The 19883-nt window shown below is 38.4% G+C and overlaps 1 protein-coding gene across 1 annotated transcript in view; it reads left to right on the top strand.

Moving 5' to 3' along the window:
* Positions 1–19883, top strand: part of LOC117424796 (unconventional myosin-XV) — a 121873-nt gene that overhangs the window by 41047 nt on the left and 60943 nt on the right. The window contains exons 23-26 of the mRNA XM_058992191.1: positions 2295–2385; positions 7908–8093; positions 15876–15938; positions 16286–16343. Of these exons, the coding sequence (XP_058848174.1) occupies positions 2295–2385; positions 7908–8093; positions 15876–15938; positions 16286–16343 (398 nt within the window). The remainder of the gene's footprint in view (positions 1–2294; positions 2386–7907; positions 8094–15875; positions 15939–16285; positions 16344–19883) is intronic.

The raw sequence follows: 19883 nt of genomic DNA, 5'->3' as shown, positions 1-19883 counted from the left end.
AAACATTCTACATGATCACTAAAGAAACTACTGCTTAAAATGGTGCTTTTAACTGAGTTCACTTACTGTAAATGCATTGATGTGGAGTGCACTGCTTATACACGCTCACTAGAGACTAAAAGGGCAGTGCAGTTGTACAGTATGCAGCAGGGGTTCCCAAACTGTGGTCCGCGGCCCAAAGGTAGTCCGCAACACCGTCCCAGGTGGGCCGCAGGAGCAATGACATTCTATGTATTTTTTTCTATTAATAGTTAAAAGCAGGCGCCGGCGGTAGCTGTAACTGTAGAAAAATAAAGTGTAGCAAGGCAGTATTGGCGGACTGTCAATGAAAGTAGAAATTCACCAGTCAGAGCTCACAGATTGCCTACCTGTAGGCGGGATTTAGAGCGAGAGCTCTGACAATAGGGCAGTGTTAAAGTCATGTGATCGCTCTACTGGCAGGGGTAAAAAGTGTGCTCGGCCTTAATAAAATTACAATATGTCGAATCCGCTACCGAAAAATACGTTTTGCAGTATTAAGAACAAAAAAGGCAGCTACAGGAGTTCAGCTTTGGGTTGTTTCTTTTGTAGAAACGTTTTCATACTAACTTTTGTACTTGATAACATTAATTTAAAAATTCAATTGATACTATGATATGATGAATACGTTTGTGACTAATTAGCTATTAACATTTAAAATATTGAGTACTTTGTATGTTTCAATATTAACTAAATCAAGATATTAATCAAACTGATAAATCTTGTTACATACCGGTAACTGATTTATTAAAATGTTTGGATATACTGTTTACTGGCTCGTTCACAGTCGTCTTAAAATAACGCTAGAATATGTTTTGTTGGAAAATAATAATAATAAAAAAAACGTTTTGAACGATTCAAATTTCACTGCAGATGGATTTTCATAAGTTTTCTTTTGGTTAAGTGGTGTAGCTGTGCTCTGCAATTTATTTATTTTTATTTATTTTTCGGGGGGGGGGGGGGGGGGGGGGGGATGTTGCAAGGCAACTGAATGTATTTGCAATTTGTATTTGGTTGTACAGAGTAGTGGCGATAAAAGTAACTTATGCAAGGCTCTTGTTTCCTTCTGTATTGTGCGCATTAGTCTTTTTTTGTGCATGCCAGTTCAGAGGTAACGGCTGGACGTTTTAGTTACACAGTGTTCAGAAATTTGGATTTAAGAGTTATGTTTTTGCTGCATGTTGTACTGGTTTTACTGGTGATTCTTGTTCAGTTATTCATGAATGGGAATAATAAGAGACATGCACTTCTTTCTTGTTTGATGACCAGAAAAATAACTGCATTTCTAAAATGTTCAGTTAGACAAAGGTTTGATAAAAACATCTGTTTATCTTTTGCAATTTATTTTATTTACTAAAATTAAAGTGTTTCAGAATTGTTATTTTCACTCAGTGCATATTCTGTGTGATTTCCATCTTTCACAATATTTATTCAAATGAATAAAGGACCCCCCCCCCCCCCCCCCCCCTCCTCCGTTTGGTGACATCAGACCAGGAAGTAATTGCAGCACAACACAGCAGACAGCTTTTTATTAACAAAAACAAATAAACAGGTTTACAAAACAAAACACTTTCAAAACAAAAGGTCACGTTGGCCAAAAGAACAAACAATAAACAGTAACAAGTATCGTGCTGGCTTATAAACTGTTTATTGTTTGTTCTAATACTTTTACCGCCTAACTCTCAACTGACGTTCTCCACTCTGAACAGCTGAACTGCAGCTCTTTTATAGCGGTGACCGAGGGATCAACTAGCTATCAATTATTGTATTATCCCTTGGTCACCTTTTGCACGGGTTTACTATGGATGCGTGACTGTCAGCTAATTATATACTTATTACCTGATCAGTCACACATTCCCACGAGACATTTAAAATATAAACAACAAAACAACATGATGGACGGCACCTTGCTTGTCCTGCCACAATAATAATACACAAACACTGGCGTTTCGCCGTCATACACACAGAAATCATAACAATAATAATAATAAACAAATATATACACAAAGGGGCGGGACACCTTGCCACACAATGTAAGAATTATTTGACAGTACACTAGCTCTGCCTCAACCCTGGTCTGGTAATTAATACATTTGGAATTTAAATTTTAAAAAAAATTTGTTTTATTTCTTCGTCTTCTGAAATCATTAAAAGTACCCGGCACGGGTCATCCCCTGGTTTTGCTACATTTTAATACATCTTACTGTAGTGTGAGTGAGTGAGAGATAGAGAGAAGGCTGTTTGGAGTGTTGATTATCTTATCCTCTGGCCTCCAGGAAGCAGTACAAGAGGCTGAAGAAGTCATTAACCCAGTTCTGGACTGCAGTGATGATAACCAGGTCCACTATAAGGAGGAAGCACTATCAGGTAGGAAATCATCGACATGAGTGGTTGTCAACCAACTCTGTTCACAATCACCACCATCATGGGACGGGAACTCGTTCCAGATCTAAAGTGAGAAAATCAGCGATATTTCAGACAGCACCTTCCTATTCTAGCGAAAGTGGCAAAGTTTACTTTGTGGTTTGATGGCTGCATTTTTTAAATTAACTCTATAATGTTTTCTGGAAGAGTCTGTCACATACAGCTTCACAGTCGTGTTATTTTTGTTTGAGGAAGACAATAAACCTTATTAATATGTTGACTGCTTTATATTTGGTTACACTTACCTGGTAATTTAGCATGGAACATTAACCTTCTCATATCAGGACCTCTGCACCAGGCCTCTGGGCTGTTAAGCCAATTAATCCCCAAAAAGTTGTAGAGGGACATGGGGAAAAGCAACAGAAATCACCACAGGCAAATCGTACTTATAATGCCTAAGTCTGTAGACAGGATCCTTTACCCTATCACACATGAATTGTCAGATATAAATCACTAGGACTAAAGCAAAGTAAATTAACGAATAACCAACAGATGATGTAACTTTACCATTGCTTAAATACAGCGCCACATGAGATTAGTTATCTGTATAGCTCTATCTTTCTGTAAACTATTACTACTGACATGCCAACACAATAATAACCACAATACCTATGAATTCCAATGGAAAGTACTATCATTTCTATAATATCCCATTTCATTTAAACGCTCAGTAGTGCTACATTTATAAATACTAAATTCAATGACAAACGTTTCAACTATAAGTCTTTCTCAGTGTAAAAACATATTAAATTCAATGATAATGTTTCGACTAGAAGTCTTAGTGTAAGAAACGTAATAAATGAAATGACGTTCTGACTAGAAGTGTTGTCATTGAATTTATTAGTTTTCTTTTAGTATTTCTAATACAAATCAACAACAACTATCATGGAACAGAAGTTTGAATTATCTATGTTTCCAAAACAGAAGTTGCATAATTTTGTATAATTAAAAAATAAAATGACTATAATGTAATATCATTTTACTTTAGTAGAATTAATCTGCATAGTGATCAGAGGAACAAACCAGAACTGGTTAGGTGGAGCTGGGTATGACATGACTGATAAGCACTTATCACCAGAATTTATAGCTGACAGGAATGCAGTTACAGCAACAGCGTGATGGGCAATTACAATAAAATACCTGGAAAACAGCCAATGAGAATTGGGAAACGTACTGTACGAGTAGTTGTCACTCAGAAGTTTATCTACGGCATGCAATTGAGCAACTGTTCGCAAGTTGGTTGCTAACAACAAGTTGAGTTTTCATTCTGAGCAGGCGTGGACCTGGATTGAGAGAGTCCTTCAGTGAACCTGCTTCCTGCACACCCACCTAATTCAGCTTCATTGTGGGCTATATTTACTACGAGTTTTACTACTATATTTACTACAGCTAGGTTACTATGAGTGCATTTAAAAACAGTGTCATCTACAATACATAATCACAGATGCAAAAATTAGTTGATACACCATTTGAAAAATAAAATCAGCAATAAAATATTTTGATTTAACAAAATATGTCAGAATTTGAGTTTCTAAAACAGAAAGTTGCAAAAATGCAGTTCTAAGTAATATCTATAAAACGAATAAGTAAGGAAAAACAGTAGCAAACCAGTGTCTTTTTCAATGAGGAGTCAGCTGAGGCTAACATATTGCTGTTCTATGTTGGTGGTCACAAGTAGATCCTGTTTCTTTGTGGTGGCTGATTATAAGAGCAAACAAAGACAGAATTTACGACACAGACACATGAGCAGTTATGTTGCTAGAGATGTTGTTTGGAAATACAAACCAGGCTTATCATCACCTGATCAGTGGTTTAATGTCCATCAGCAATGGCAGGTCTGGTCTATGTGAAATGAGTTCTATTGGATCTTAGACTTTCCTGGTAAACCTTTTTAAAACTTCAGGGAAAATGTACCTTCACAACTCAGATTTTTATCATCAGCTGCTGATGACCAGATATTTACTGGTTTCCTACTGGACACTCATCATGTACAATGGAGCCCTTGTAATATCACTTGACAAGAGCTTGATAATTATTAAATGCTGCTGAAACAAGCATGCCCAGTTTGCTGTGGAACTTGGAACTACAGTACTAGGTTTTGCATTGATTACAATAGTGTTCATTAATGAAGTGTATTCAAAAATCTGTACAGTCTACTATTCCAGGGTGCACAACATTGTAAAAACATTGTGGTGTGGGTGGAAATCAGTTGACTGATAAATGTGAGTGATATTAACTGCTGTTTGGTAGGAGACACTTCTTCACACAGAGGGTGGTGAGGGTATGGAATGGTTTACCTAGTCATGCTGAAGGAGACACTTCTTCACACAGAGGGTGGTGAGGGTATGGAATGGTTTACCTAGTCATGTTGCTGAAGGAGACACTTCTTTACACAGAGGGTGGTGAGGGTATGGAATGGGCTACCTAGTCATGTTGTTCAAGGAGACACTTCTTCACACAGAGTGGTGAGGGTATGGAATGGGCTACTGTGGCAATATGCCCCGCCCCTGTGTGCATTTCTGTGTTATATGTTGCGTGTGGTGTGTTAATGTTGGTGTATAGATATGGCTGCACGGGATATAAATGGTTGTGTGTAGCACGAGTTATTTAAAATGTATAATTGTATTTAGGCACAGGGATTGCACTTCACTTCACGTGCATTTAAAGTATTTAATATGTGAGCATGGCGTTGCACAGAATTAGTTCACGTGCTGGGATTCAAGTGAATAATTAATTAGTAATTGAATCCCGGCACAACAGTATATATAGATGCACAAAGCACTCACTCGGGGTTGTGTGTTCAGGGCGAAGGAACGGGAGAGAGAGAGGAGGTAAAAGAAGTAAATAATAATCAATTGCTATGTCGTGCTAGAAGACCAGCACGGTACTTGTTTGTTTAGTGTTCGTCCCTGTGTTTTAGTGTCTGTTTGTTTTGTTTGTCTATTTATTTTGGCCGCAAGTGCCGTATTCAGTTTTTGTTCAGCATTTTATTTTCTGTGTTATTAAAACACTGAGCGCAACAGCGTCTCAGATTCACTCACCACTACTGTCTGTCTGTGTACTCCTTTCTGGTCTGACATCATCACTAGAGCTAGCCTGTCACAGCTACCTAGACATGTTCCTGAAGGAGACACTTCTTCACACAGAGTATTGAGGGTATGGAATGGGCTACCTAGTCATGTTGCTGAAGGAGACACTTCTTCACACAGAGTGGTGAGGGTATGGAATGGGTTAAGTAGTCATGTTGTTGATGCTGATCCTTTAAGACCCAACTTGGGAAAGTTTTGAGATCTACTGTACCCAGGACATTTTCTTATGTTTTTATGCAGTCGCCAATGTGATATTATCAGGAGCCTACCAGTGACCCCTGTTATATTCTGGTTGGTACATTTCAATGTGGTGATAATGAGTGTAGAGTGACATTAACAGCAGTGAGGTTAAACAGGTTTCTGTTGCACTATGTAAGCTACAAACAGGTTTACACTGCCGTGAAAAAGTATTTGCCACCTGTCTGATTTTCTGCATTTTTGCATATTTTTGACACTGAATGTTATCAGATCTTCAACCAAAACCCAATATTAGATAAAAGGGACTCTGAGTGAACAAATAACACAGAAATTTGATACATATTTCATTTATTTATTAAAGAAAGTTATGCAACACCCATTACCTCGTGTGAAAAAGTAATCGCCCCCTTAGACTCAGTAACTGGTTACACCACCTTTAGCAGCAATAACTGCAACCAAACACTTCCTGTAGTTATTGATTAATCTCTCACAGTACCATGGAGGAATTTTGGCCCACTCCTCCATGCAGAACTGCTTCAACTCAGTGACATTTGTAGGTTTTTGAGCATGAACTGCTCGTTTCAGGTCCTGCCACAACATCTCAATGGGGTTTAGGTCTGGACTTTGACTAGGCAATTCCAAAACTTTAAATTTCTTGTTCTTCAACCATTCTGATGTAGACTTGCTTGTGTGTTTCGGATCATTGTCTTGCTGCATGACCCAGCTGCGCTTCAGCTTCAGCTCACAGACGGATGGCCTGACATTCTCCTGTAGAATTCTCTGATACAGAGCAGAATTCATGGTTCCTTCAATGATGGCAAGGCGTCCAGGTCCTGATGCAGCAAAGCATCCCCAAACCATGACACTACCACCACCATGCTTGACCGTTGCTATGAGGTTCTTACTGTGTAATGCAGTGTTTGGTTTTCGCCAGACATAACGGGGCCCATGTCGGCCAAAAAGTTCTACTTTTGACTCATCTGTCCATAGAACATTGTTCCAGAACTCTTGAGGATCATCCAGGTGCTTTTTTGCAAATTTGAGACGAGCATTCATGTTCTTCTTAGTGAGCAATGGTTTCCGCCTTGCTACTCTGCCATGAATCCCATTTTTGCCCAGTGTCTTTCTGATGGTGGGTCATGAACACTGACCTTAGCCGAGGCGAGAGAGGCCTGCAGATCCCTGGATGTTGTTCTAGGGTTCTTTGTGACTTCCTGGACGATTTTACGCCTTGCTCTTGGAGAGATTTTGGCAGGACGGCCACTCCTGGGAAGATTCACTAGTGTCCCAAACTTTCTCCATTTGGACAATATGGCTCTGACTGTGGTTCGGTGGAGCCCCAGCTCCTTAGAAATGGCTTTGTAACCCTTTCCAGACTGATAGGCATCAACAACTTATTTCCGGAGGTCTTCAGGAATTTCTTTTGCTCGTGGCATGATGTGCCTCTAGAACCTGTCTGCTGACAACTTCACTCTGATGGTAAGGGCCAAAGTTAGTCAGATTTATATTGGGCAGGGCTGGCCCAAATCAGGCCTGGTTGTTAACCAAAGTACTCAAACAGCTGACCCTAATTATCCCTTTAATTGGGTTGAGTTAACTAGGGGGGCAATAACTTTTTCACACCTGAAGATTGCATGTTTGATTACCTTGAACACCAGACAAATGAAAAAAGCACCAAACTTTGGTGTCATTTTTTTCTCTGAGACTCCCTCTATATACGACTACAACGCACACAAAAATCTGACCAAATAAAATGTGCGAAAATGCAGAAAATCAGACAGGGGGCAAATACCTTTTCACGGCACTGTACATGGACTAGGTTAATTTAGTAGTGTATATAATAATAATTTAGTAGTGTATATAATAACTGATTAACCTAAAAAATATATTAAGGGACTTAACCAGTTTATCATGCTCTTCTACCAGCATTAAGCAGTTAAAAATTAGTACACTCCCAGCTCTGACCAGGAAAAACCAGTGCTTGCCATTGTTGACATTTCCAACAGGGCTTACCAAGGCCATCTCCCAGTCCATCAGTTATAAACGCTAGGCCACTCTGCCTCCTAGTTTTGCAGCTTAAATCACTAGGCCACACTGCTGCCCAGTTCCCAGCACGCCCTCCCATTGGTCATGCTGTCATAATCATTCCTCCTCATTGTTTGTGTCTGTTCTTGAGAGTTTGTTTGCCTAATGGGTCCTGGTTACGTCAGCTCCAGCTGCAGTGTAAAGTTCACAGGTAATAAAGGCACCTCCGTGCTTGAGCAATCTCTTCCCTTTATTATTAGTCTTGGGAACTTCGACTCAGCAGGAGTTCCACAGCAGCTCTACCATACTGAAACTCACTTTCCCACCAACAGTATAAAGGTAGGCTTTATCTGTTCAATCTGTTTCATGTCTTAATATTTATTTGATCAGGCTTGATTGGGGTCTCTGGGTTAAGCATGAGGACAGAGAGATTAGAGCCGAGGAACTGGGTGGGTGTGGTAGTTGTTAGAGAAGAGGGACTTCAAGTGAGGGCAGCAATGTGGTCTGGCAGTTAAAGCTGAGGGGCTGGGTGGTGTGTAGCCTTGAAGTGAGTGTGAGAGAGGCTGATCCTGTGTTTAGAGCAGAGGGATAGTAAAGGAGGCTCTTATTCAGCAGTGGTAGCCAGGAGATCATTGTAGCTTTGTTGGTTAACAATCTAAAGGAAAGGCACAGTAGTTCCCAGATCGAGAGGACATTGAGATTACATTATAAATCCTTACTAGGGTTATACAGTAGCTGCACAATAGTTCTGGTGTCACAATACAAATGTTTCTAGCCTGCTTACTGCAGTGCGCTAGGTGGGGCAGGGCTGCTCAAGTAAGAATTTGATCAATAAGCAGTGGAGCAATAGAGAGAACATAGTTGTATTTGAACACAAGTTACAAAATACAGCTCACTATAAAAGAAAGAGCTAAATGTATTTGCTTGCTTTGCTTTCATAGCAGAGCATGTTAGTCGACTTTCATGTCATTTTAAAGCCTTACACAATACGTTCTTTATTACTCACTCTATTAATTTGACATTGGATACAATGCGATGATGTTCACTACTTTGATCATTGTTAACCGTTTTACGCACTATGCTTTATTTATTTTGCTTTACCTAACCCTCAAGTGATTAACCCTTAAAATGGTTTACCGTGGTAGGTTTGCACGGTCATTTAGCAAATACCATAAAGCTCTACCATTCAGGTCAATGTTTTACAATGCTTTTATTATGCTTTCCATCCACAATTAGCATTAACTTTGTAGAGAGAAGTGGTTTGCAGTGTTTTTATAGATGTTGAAGACATAGCAACCGATTGAGATTCTTTCATTTTGGAAGTGTTTTACAGGGATTTATTGGATAATGCTGAAAACTGGGACTGTGCAAACAATATCATTATCTTTGGCACCAATACTTTTCCTTACAGAAAAGGTAGAAAAATACAAATGCTATAGCTTCATAATATCAGCATATTACTCTAAGAACTGTGAGGGATTGGTTAAAGAAAATGGATAAAATGTGAAAGGACAACATTAACCAAGTGGATGGTAAACAAATAAATTAAATAATGTAAAGTGTTTGGGATCAAAACTAAATTTGGGTTAAGGACTACACTTTGTAAATAATAACTGTGGTATATAAGGCAAACTAAAAATAAATAAGTCTGGTTTAAAATAAATACTTATTATTGTGCAGAGACCATACATGGGGGCATTAGGACTAGGGTTGCCATCTGTCCGGGTTTGACCCGGACAGTCCTGGAATTGGCATCTGTGTCCGGGTGGCCGGAATTAACAAATTCGGACACCCTAATGTCCGGTTTTAAGTGAAACGCATAAGAAACACCAACCTTCCTTTTAATATTTTCTTTGACATATCGTATAACGGGACATTTTGAAGAGGAATTTATTTTGGCTTTATTGGCGGTTTGGATTGGATCGCCAATAATACTTCCACCAATCAGAGTGTGGCATGACAGTGTGTGATCCTGCCCTCTGACAGACTGATGGTATGCAGCACAGGTTTTGTGTTATTTATTTATTTTTCTATAAGGGGTTAATTAAGTAGCAGCCAATATTGTTTATGCCAGACTTATTAGAAAATCTGTAACAATGGTGCAAATTTGCTTTGGATTGTTATTGTCAATACGTGTAGATACTACTATCCACCGTGCAGGTATCGCAAAGTCCCTAAACAATATGTAAAAATATATTAGTTCTGCACCGTATAAGAAAAGCTGATTTTGCCAGTGTTTGCTAGTCTATTAACCAATTTTAAATTTAAAGCGTTTTAGTTTCGGCTTTATTGTTAACGTTTCCCACGTGCAATACTGCCCTACAATTACTACATGATATTGTGATCATGCCACTGTGTTATGTTAATGAACCAAAGCTAAGTTTTAAAACTGAGTTAGCAAATTCCTATCATTAAAGTGTACTGCAGTTGGTAATCCCTTCCAATGACTGATATCTTAAAATTGAAGGGTCATATAAGAACGATACATATTGTAACTCAGTTTCAGAAGGCCCTGTTCTCCAAGTTGCTGCAGTGACATTGTAGATGCTATAACTAGTTACTGTAAATTAGATACTGTTTTAGCAGACTCATTTCATTAAGTAAACATGTATTTGAATGTTTTTTAAATTAAAAGTAGAAATACAAAACTGACATTTTTCTTTGTGAACGTGCTAAGTGATAAATGCCAATTCAAAAAACATCAAAATCTACCAAGGTAGCAAATCTGCAAATTTAATACCAGCCCAAATTTCCAGTTATACAGTACATTAGTACATTAGCTTAAAGGCTTTCCACTATCTTATTAGAAATGTACTGTTTAGCACTGACCTGTACATTCTACTGTGCCCCCAGAATTTGAATAATGCTTTACATTACACTGATCTGTGTGTGATTAAATACATAACCTTTACAGTAAAATATGGGTTACTTACGATATATAATGGCAATTAAACCACATATATGCGTGCGTGTATGTATAAACATTGCATATTTAGCGGTAGCCATTTGTAATATTGAAAAACCCAAACCAAATTTGAGTACATTTTGACTTTTTTTTACCAATAGTGCCGTATTTTTTAACGTCTATTTATAACGTTTGTTAATATTTATTATGGGGTGAATTTGCCATGACACAATGGCTGTAAACTAATTCTGACCGTCACAAACTGGCTTTTCAGGCTCAGAAATTATTTGTAAAAAAAAAAAAAAAAAAGCATGTAGACAGGATCGTCGCTTCAGAAATTGCATTGATTTGCCATGGCGTTACTCATCACCACAGCTACTTGTCTCCGGTAAGATTAGCCTCTAACCTACCATGATATAGCTACTATTTATCTGGCTTGCAAGTTCGATTGGTAGAAATGTCAAGAGCACAATACTGTATTTACTGCATGATTATTTGTACCTAGATCTGGTGGTATTGTGTTAAAATGTATTACAGTATACTGCAGTTTTGATAGAGCTAAGCTGACTGAGAAATATGTCTAGGTTTGGTCTGTGGAAAAGGTGGCAACCATAATTAGGACCCTGCAGAGGTTACTGGAGTCGAGGTTGAATCCAGGTGAAGTCAATTGTCTAATTGTTCAATTATGTAATCGGTTATGTTTAAAAGGTGGGGGGGGGGGGGGGTCGGAGAGGGTGATGGTAGGAGTTGTGTTTGTGAGAAAGATAAGCAAACAGATTATTATTAGTACTGTGAAACTGGACAACAAACTATTGGAAAAGGTATTTGGACTACGGCTTGGATTGTGATTTGGTTTTGAAGACGAGGCAACAGGCTTATCCTGCCTTGTTATTAGATAGAGACAACTTCTGTTTAGCTAGGAACCGAGATCGGGTTAGGTTTTATTTTATTTATTTTCTTTTTATTACTGTAAATAATAAACACACGCTACAGCGTTTCCTTGCATCCTGGTTGCCAAGTGCAATCCATCACAGAACCCAAGTAGCAGAACCATTTGTAGACCACAGCATTACCGACAATGGCAAGGCAATTTGTTTGTCTGGTAGCACGTGTACAAGTACCACCATCGGTTTGTGTGATCATACTGCAATATTGCAATGGATTACCAGAGTCTATTGGAAGGCCATTGGAACATCTGAATAATGAAATGGTACTACTGTGGTGCCAGTGACATACTAGTATAGTTGAACTATAATATTACCTTAGCATACTCTTATAGAAGTTTACCTCTGTACAAGCACCACAAAGTGTGATAAAGCCTAGATAAGAATGGTAAAACTTAGATAAACATTGTAAAGCACAGAGATTTATGGTAAAGCATATTAAAAAAACATGGCAAACCATGGGAAAAGCATGGGAAAACTGCAAAACTACTGTGCACATTTCCTGTGGGAGACCCATGCTATACTACTGTATCGTCAGTGCTTTGACGAAAGGGCGAAAGTGCAATGCAATTATAATTTTTTTTTTAAACACTTTTGCTTGAGGTTGATGATCACAATGGAGTTTCCTGGTCTGTAAATGATTGTTTCTATGCAACTGAAAACAACTTTGTTGCAGCATTCCTCTGCTTGTGATATATTTGTAATGTTAATATTTAAACTTAAAAAAAAAAAAAAATATATATATATATATATATATATATATATATATATATATATATATATATATATATATATATATACACAAAGAGTGTATAACAAGTTAGAGAATGTTAGGTTACTTACTGTAACCTTGGTTCCCTGAAAGTGAAGACGACCACCAAAACATACTTCTGGGATATGCCTGTCTATTGGTAGGTATTCACTGAGCTCTTTATATCAATAGACCACTTCCTGGGGTGACGTCCGTGGTCCCACCTACTGAGGGATTAAACAGTCAACCCACGGAAGCTATGTTCACTTTTTGCATCAAACCCGTGAGGGCGACCGATGCAACCTCGCTGGTTGGTGGTCGTAACCTAATGTTCCCTTTCAATTCAAAGCCGACCAAAGCATACTTATGGGAAAGTATACCAGAGCCGTCATGAGGGAGAAGGAACAGCAGCAATGAGGGACGCAGCAATGAGGGATGCATCAGTACCGCATAACCCAAGGTTAGTGGTGCAAGTGTGCAACCTCAAGGACCCCCGTGCCTAATGAAGGCAAGGAAGGATATATCACATGTGCGGCTACCTTCCTAGGTGGGGGCAAGCTGGCACTATCATACGCAGCCGAGACTGTATCCACAATCCAGTGCGACAGTCACTGCTTCGAGAGGGGCTTTCCTAGGGTCCGTATCCCGTGACGGGCAAGAGGCTGGGTCATGTCAGACACCACTTCTGAAAATATCTTCATTTGTAGGTGTATAAAGACCTAGTGGAGCCTGCCCTAGAATTCTGCATCGTACCCACAACCGCGTCAAATAGCCCTAGGGCTGACCAGCGGTCCCGTTCAGGGGCCAGACCCATAATTGGAACCTGTCCGGTTCCAGATGCCAGCGAGTGCCTTTCGTCTGACTGAGGAGATCCAGGCGAAGCGGGATTAACACACAGGTGGACACGCAACAACAACAGTAAAAATTTGTATTTATTTATATTTCGCCCAACTGCATACACGGCAGCCGGCAGAATCACTCAATGGTGAGGATACAGCAAGGCCTAGCCCCTGCGGAGGAACTGTGTTCTCCTCAAGAGTGTAGGCTTGAAAAGACACACACACACACTCCTTTAAATCAATACTGCACAGGCAGTCGCACACATATGACAGACAATAAAAAAGACAGACAGGCTGCTGAAGAAAGGAGAAGAAAAGGCTTTATTTTAGAGCCGCTGATTCCACGAAAATGGCAAGCCAGCTTTCAGCACGAATGCAGGGGAACTGCAGTCGACTCGGAAAAGCTCTTTCAAAATACGCTTAGTTCAACACAGAGGTCTTACCTTACCATGTTGAGCGACAAAACGAGAGCATGGCTTCCATGGGTTGACTGTTTAATTCCTCGGTAGGCGGGACCGAGGATGTCACCCCATGAAGGGGCCTATCGGCAGCTCTGATATAAAGAGCTCAGTGAATACCTACCAATAGGCAGGCATATCCCATAAGTATGTTTTGGTGGTCGTCTTCGAATTGAAAGGGAACGCTTCTGATAGAGGCTGCGATGCTGGTCTAAGGATTTTGTAAACAGGAAGTACCACTTTTGATTTTTTTGCTTTACAAGTATTACTGTTTTAAACACATGTTAATGTAAGAAATGCAAAAGTGCCTTAAGCCTCTTCATATCTTCCTGATTATCAGATATTCAGGTTTGCTCTTTTAGCATGTTATGCATTTCCCTTTGAGCGTTCTTTTTTCCCCACTTAATCTGAAAATAGCCAGAAATTCAGTTTCGCCCTATTTGCAGGTATGCAAAACATCTCCGCCATGTGCATTATATAGATCTCAAATGTGCAGTTTGGAAAGAAACACATGTTATAGCAAACATGTATTTTAATTTTCAATCATGATGTCTGGTACTACACTAGGTTAATGAAAGCTCCTTACAAGCCATGCTTTTAGACTGTCTTACACTTCCAGGGTCATTTCACCTGGAGAGTGATGACCTGATAACCGGAGTATAATGCAAATGTGAGCTTCTTTTACCTAAAGGGCCAGATGTCTGTTTTATGAAAACACTAAGTGTGTAAGTGTGGCAGAGTGGTTGCAGTGATGTCACGGACCAGGAAGAACTAAAATATAAACAAAGGGCTCGGCAAAACTGAAGCGCAACCGGCGCTCAGCGCGTTTATTAAATAATAAAACAAAATATTTAAACAGAAGAAAAGACAGAAACAAAATGGCACGTTGGCCAAACAAAACAAACAAACAAACAATTATGCTAACAAGTATTGTGCTGGCGGTTCCAGCACAATAGCAGTTGTTTTCGCTTTTCTTTTACCTCTATTTAACTCCCGTTCATTACTCCCTGAGCACTCTCTCCTCGAGTGCAGAAAAGCTGCAGGTTTTTATACAGGTGACCATCTCCCGATTAGCAACAATTAATCAATTAATTAACTCAGGAGATGGTCACCGGCTGCACAAGGTTTTTAAATAATTAAACGAAACAAACAGACACACGGCTTTTCACCGTCATCTCAAAATAATAACAAGACGGACGGCTTTGTATAAAAACTACAATAATAATAATAACTGCAACAACAACAACAATAATAATAAAACATACATAAATAAATATAAAGGAGTGGGCACTTTGCCACAGTAAGATGTATGTGATTTGTTTTGTTTGTAACAATCACCTTAAATGAATGTCTTTTTCAATACTTGAACCTTAACGGCCATGGCTATTCACTTGACAAATAATGTTATACACACCATCATTTATTATGTTCTATAGTTTTTCTGGTAAACTTAAGTGAAATAAAATAATATATTGAGACTGGCACACACAAGTGAATGGGTACGTCTGGTTTTGACTCTGTATGCAATTCAGTCCTAATGTGGTTGAGTGATTGTCTTAAACAAGACATGTACTCAGTGTCTGGGCTGGTTGATACAGGGCTGTCCCAAATACCTAAATGTTGCAAAGCATGGAACTGTCAAGCCCTGACTTGGAAATGTCCAACTGAACTGGTTGTGTGTCTGTTTGAAATTGCAGAACTATTTGTTCTGTCCCAGTTTTCACTCTTATCCAATACATTCTGATAACACACGACCAAAACAAAATAATCTCAATCAGTATCTATGTGCACAAGAGAGTGCACATTTATTAGAACACCCCATTACTTGATTAATTTTGATTTGTTGTGCATATGAAATCAAACCACTGTAACTGAAAATCTTGGAAAGTTGTGAAAATAGGCAAATGAGTGATTGTTTAATTATGACTTTAATAAGCCACACATGCAATTAATTTAAAATGGTAAGAGAAAAGGAACACATAGCCACAAATGGTAAAATGCATGAGATGTTTGTTTAGAAGTTGTTTAAGATGCCTAATTAAATGAGTGCCTATTGTTTCTGTATCACTGATTACTGACCGAAAATTGAAATGCTCACACCCAGAGTTTTTCATACAGGTAGGAATATAAAGGATATAAATGGCAAATCTTGGGGTGTTCCAATACATTTGCAACACTATTGTATATCTAAATATAACTAAATATACTTGTTTCTCCCCTATAGGGAGAGAAAGAAAAGAAACGAGGGAAGTCAGCGATCAGAGGCCAGTCTGGGGCAACAGGAATGGTGGGTCTCCAAACTCTCAGACATTGGCATGTGGGGGTGGGGTGGGGGCTTGGAGTACTGTTCACAGGCTATTTGACATTTAGACACAATGAACAATTTACTAATTTGCTTACTTACAGAATAAAACACATAAACCAAAAGGCAAAAGGCAGTGTTAAACATCCATATTAAATTAGTATATTCGATGTTTTAAGATGAACATGTCACAGTTCAAAAGATTGATTACTATGCAAGCTCACACAAACAGCAGTAAAACATGAATAGGAAATATATGTCAGTAGCTTTACACATGTATGAAGTGTAATCCTGTGCTGTTTTAACTAGTCTGTGTTTATTTGTCACTTCAGGATGTGGGTATTCTGGAGATTCCTGCTGAGCTGTCAGCCCTGCTGCGTGCTGCACAGGGTGAGTTACCCTGAAACACTTTACACAAATCATTGTGCACAGAGCAAAGGAAGCACAAGCACTGGCCAAGGGCCATTGTGACATATTGGGCCGGCTTTTCAATAAACAGTGTTATTCTATCAAGTTCGTGGTATAGTAACAAGAGCTTTAGTAGCAAGTGATTTTCAAACGGAATGTGTTAATTAAATCAATCTGTTAATGCTTTGAAATTGAGTTGATGAGATCGTTAATGAACACATTTCTCGCTAAAAAGCTTGTCGCAGGTCACCTACATCACTTCCTGTCTCTGACTAGATAAGGGGAGCTCATTAATCAAAATGCATGTTAACGAGATCAAGAAAAATTAATTTAAGCATAATTTGCTGTTATGGAAACTACTAGTGTACAGGGAGGTGGCTCTCCTATCAGCGAGCAGCAGCCAAATGGAAATGCTGATTTAGGACTATCTGGAGTGTAGGTAAAAATCGGATGGAACGGATTAAAAAAAAAAAAAATAATAATAATAATAATAAACCCTATTAGTCATTTAGCTTACTATATGCAACTCTTTTAATGTGTATTTTGCAATCTTTTTTGGTTTAAAAAGAAAAAAATATCATAAGCCATCTATGTATAATGGTTGTAATTTAAGTTATTATGATGAAATCTACTTTTATATGTATTTTAGTAAGTACGATTGTAGGCTATAAATACATACGTTTCAAGTGCTGGTGTTTGTAGTTGTTCGTTATTATACACGTATACCATGTATGTAACACTTCATTATAGATTTATTACGCTTTATAAAATTACTATAGAACTCCCTAACCCAATACACAATTTGTTTATAATTAATTGTTCAGTGAATTCCTCTAATCATGCATTTTCTCTGGTACTCTTGACTCGCCTCTGCGATAATTAAACTCAACATGAGTAGCCACCAAACACTTACAGTATTATAAGAACATTTTATATGCATACAAACGTGTGAAGGTAAAAGTGTACATTGTACATAAAGTGTGGAGGGAGTCTGACAACATTACGAATACGTTTCGTATGTCCTTGACGTCTGTTCATTGTTCTTGTGTAGACAAGACACAGGTGTTAAAAGCCAAGGACGCTTTGCAAATCCGGAAACTTATGCCATTTTCTATACCAAGATTTCAGTTGTATAATTCAAATGAATGTCAGCTGTCATATAATGTACTTATGCAGAATTCAAATAGGCTACAGTTAATTTCTTAGTAACATTACACTGGGTGCAAATAACGGTATATTATTTTAGCAATACAACAAATGTTCCCTAAGGATACAAATGGTTAAAATAAGTAAGTTAAAATCTCATTCATAACCAAAAGTATAGAAAAGGCTAAAATATTTTCATAACTACAAATATTGAATTATCAAGGTAGTCTGTAAGAAATTAACCCTGGTCCTTTACACTCTTTATATCGTCGGTGTCACAGACGTGGTCTGTTAAATGTCTGTTTCAAGGTGAGTTATATACTCTTTCGTTAATTAAAACCCTCTTTTTCCAAGTGCAAATTAACTCCTGATAAATTATGACAATTAACATGGATTTGCTTTTAAATTCCCACTCAAACAAAAGAAATAGTCGCAAGAAGCACTGCTCGTTAAGAAATTAACATTATTTCATAAATCAACATAATTTCGGAAATCACACTAGGACGATTATTTAATAACGAAATAGGCACAATGACAACAATACTACGTACCGTTTTCTTAATTAACACTGGAGTTATCATTTACAAACTTTTGAAAATGCTGCCCAGTGTGTGCTGGTTTTGTTACCAGCTGGCCTCTAGTGTGCCAGTGCCAGTCATTTAATCCACTGAGGCGTTTACCTGTACTGTGCAGTTATATTTCTCACATTACCCGCTGTCTGTAGTGTGCAGTTATATTTCTCACAGTACCCGCTGTCTGTACTGTGCAGTTATATTTCTCACAGTACCCGCTGTCTGTACTGTGCAGTTATATTTCTCACAGTACCCACTGTCTGTACTGTTCAGTTATATTTCTCACAGTACCCACTGTCTGTACTGTGCAGTTATATTTCTCACAGTACCCACTGTCTGTACTGTGCAGTTATATTTCTCACAGTACCCACTGTCTGTACTGTTCAGTTATATTTCTTATCAGAAGCAGCTCATAAACAATTGGGTTAACAACCTGTGGTAGGCCATGACAAAATCTCCATATTATGCTTCTGATTGCCACACATCCAAACCTTCCAAACATCTGATTCCCTATGCACAACGCATTCTTTCCAATTTCGTTTTCTATCCACTATAACGAAGCATGCTACATCAGGGGTTCATACATTTTCTACTGAAGCCATATAAATGTTTGTTAAATAATGTTACATACTGTAAGCGAGGCCTTTGGAAATGGAGATTAAAAATGAACTGTAGAGCTTACTGTATGTGAATGTATTAATAATCCCCTAGCACCTAATTCAGCATTCATGTAAATAAATGGACCCCTTGGCCCCCTGAAAGTATCTTGCAGCCCCCCATGATTACCCGGCCCCAGTTTGGGACTGTGCTAGATAATGGTCAACTGCACAATAAGGGGAGCAGTAGACATGTTAATGGTAATGTTAACACTAATAAAGGGTAATACAGTTGTAGCAGGGCGGTAGAGAGCCCTGCTGTGGAAATGTGTGTGTTTATTTTAGAACAGGGTTTCCCCCTCCGCCTGTGTTATTTTGTATTTGTTTGTTTGTTTATGTATTGTTTTATTTAGTGACGGCAAAGTGCTGTGTGTTTTTGTTTTGTTTTATGAAACCTTGTGGTAATGTGTGGCTGTCAGCTAGTACGTTGTTAATCTAGCCGGCAGTCACACATAATTAATAAACTTGTGCAAATTGTGGCCAAGGGGTAATAGGATAATTACTAACTAGTTAAACCCCTCGGCCACGATATAAAAAGCCTGCAGCTCTCCAGCTCGTGGGTGGGAGTTCAGAGGAGCGAGAGTAGAGATCGAGGAGAAAACAAAACTTAAAAATATATATATACAGGAACAGTGACAGCGACTGCCCAGCCTGACCTGTATATTTTGTGTTTGAGATTTGTTTTGTTTACCTGTTTTATTTTCGCTCTGTGAGTAAGTTTCTTTTTGTTCAAACCTTTGATTTATTTTTGTATTTAAATACAACGTCTTTCTTTTTGAAACTGCAGTATTGGTGTGTTTGTTTTAGTTCCTGCTTCTGCCGTGACGTCATCGACCAGCCATTCCTGTCACAACAGTATAAAGGGGTTGCTAATAATAATGACGATAATAATAATTATAAATGTAAGAAGAAAAATGAAAATTAGGAAAACAATTTACAGTTAAACTGGTGTTACAGCTGTATTTAATCACTGGTACTCTGTATTATTATTATTATTATTATTATTATTTTTATTATGTACTGCTCTGATGGCTCCTGGATTTACTCAGTGTGTCTTTACTGAGGTGGAGGTTATCCCTGGCAAACCTAACTACAGATAACAGACTACAACAATGACAAATGTGTCATGGTATGATATTCTAAGTGAT

Source organism: Acipenser ruthenus, chromosome 19 (genome assembly GCF_902713425.1).
Source record: "Acipenser ruthenus chromosome 19, fAciRut3.2 maternal haplotype, whole genome shotgun sequence".
NCBI classification, from domain to species: domain Eukaryota; kingdom Metazoa; phylum Chordata; class Actinopteri; order Acipenseriformes; family Acipenseridae; genus Acipenser; species Acipenser ruthenus.
The sequence above is the reverse complement of the archived record's forward strand: the minus strand, read 5'-3'. Positions and strand labels throughout refer to the sequence as shown.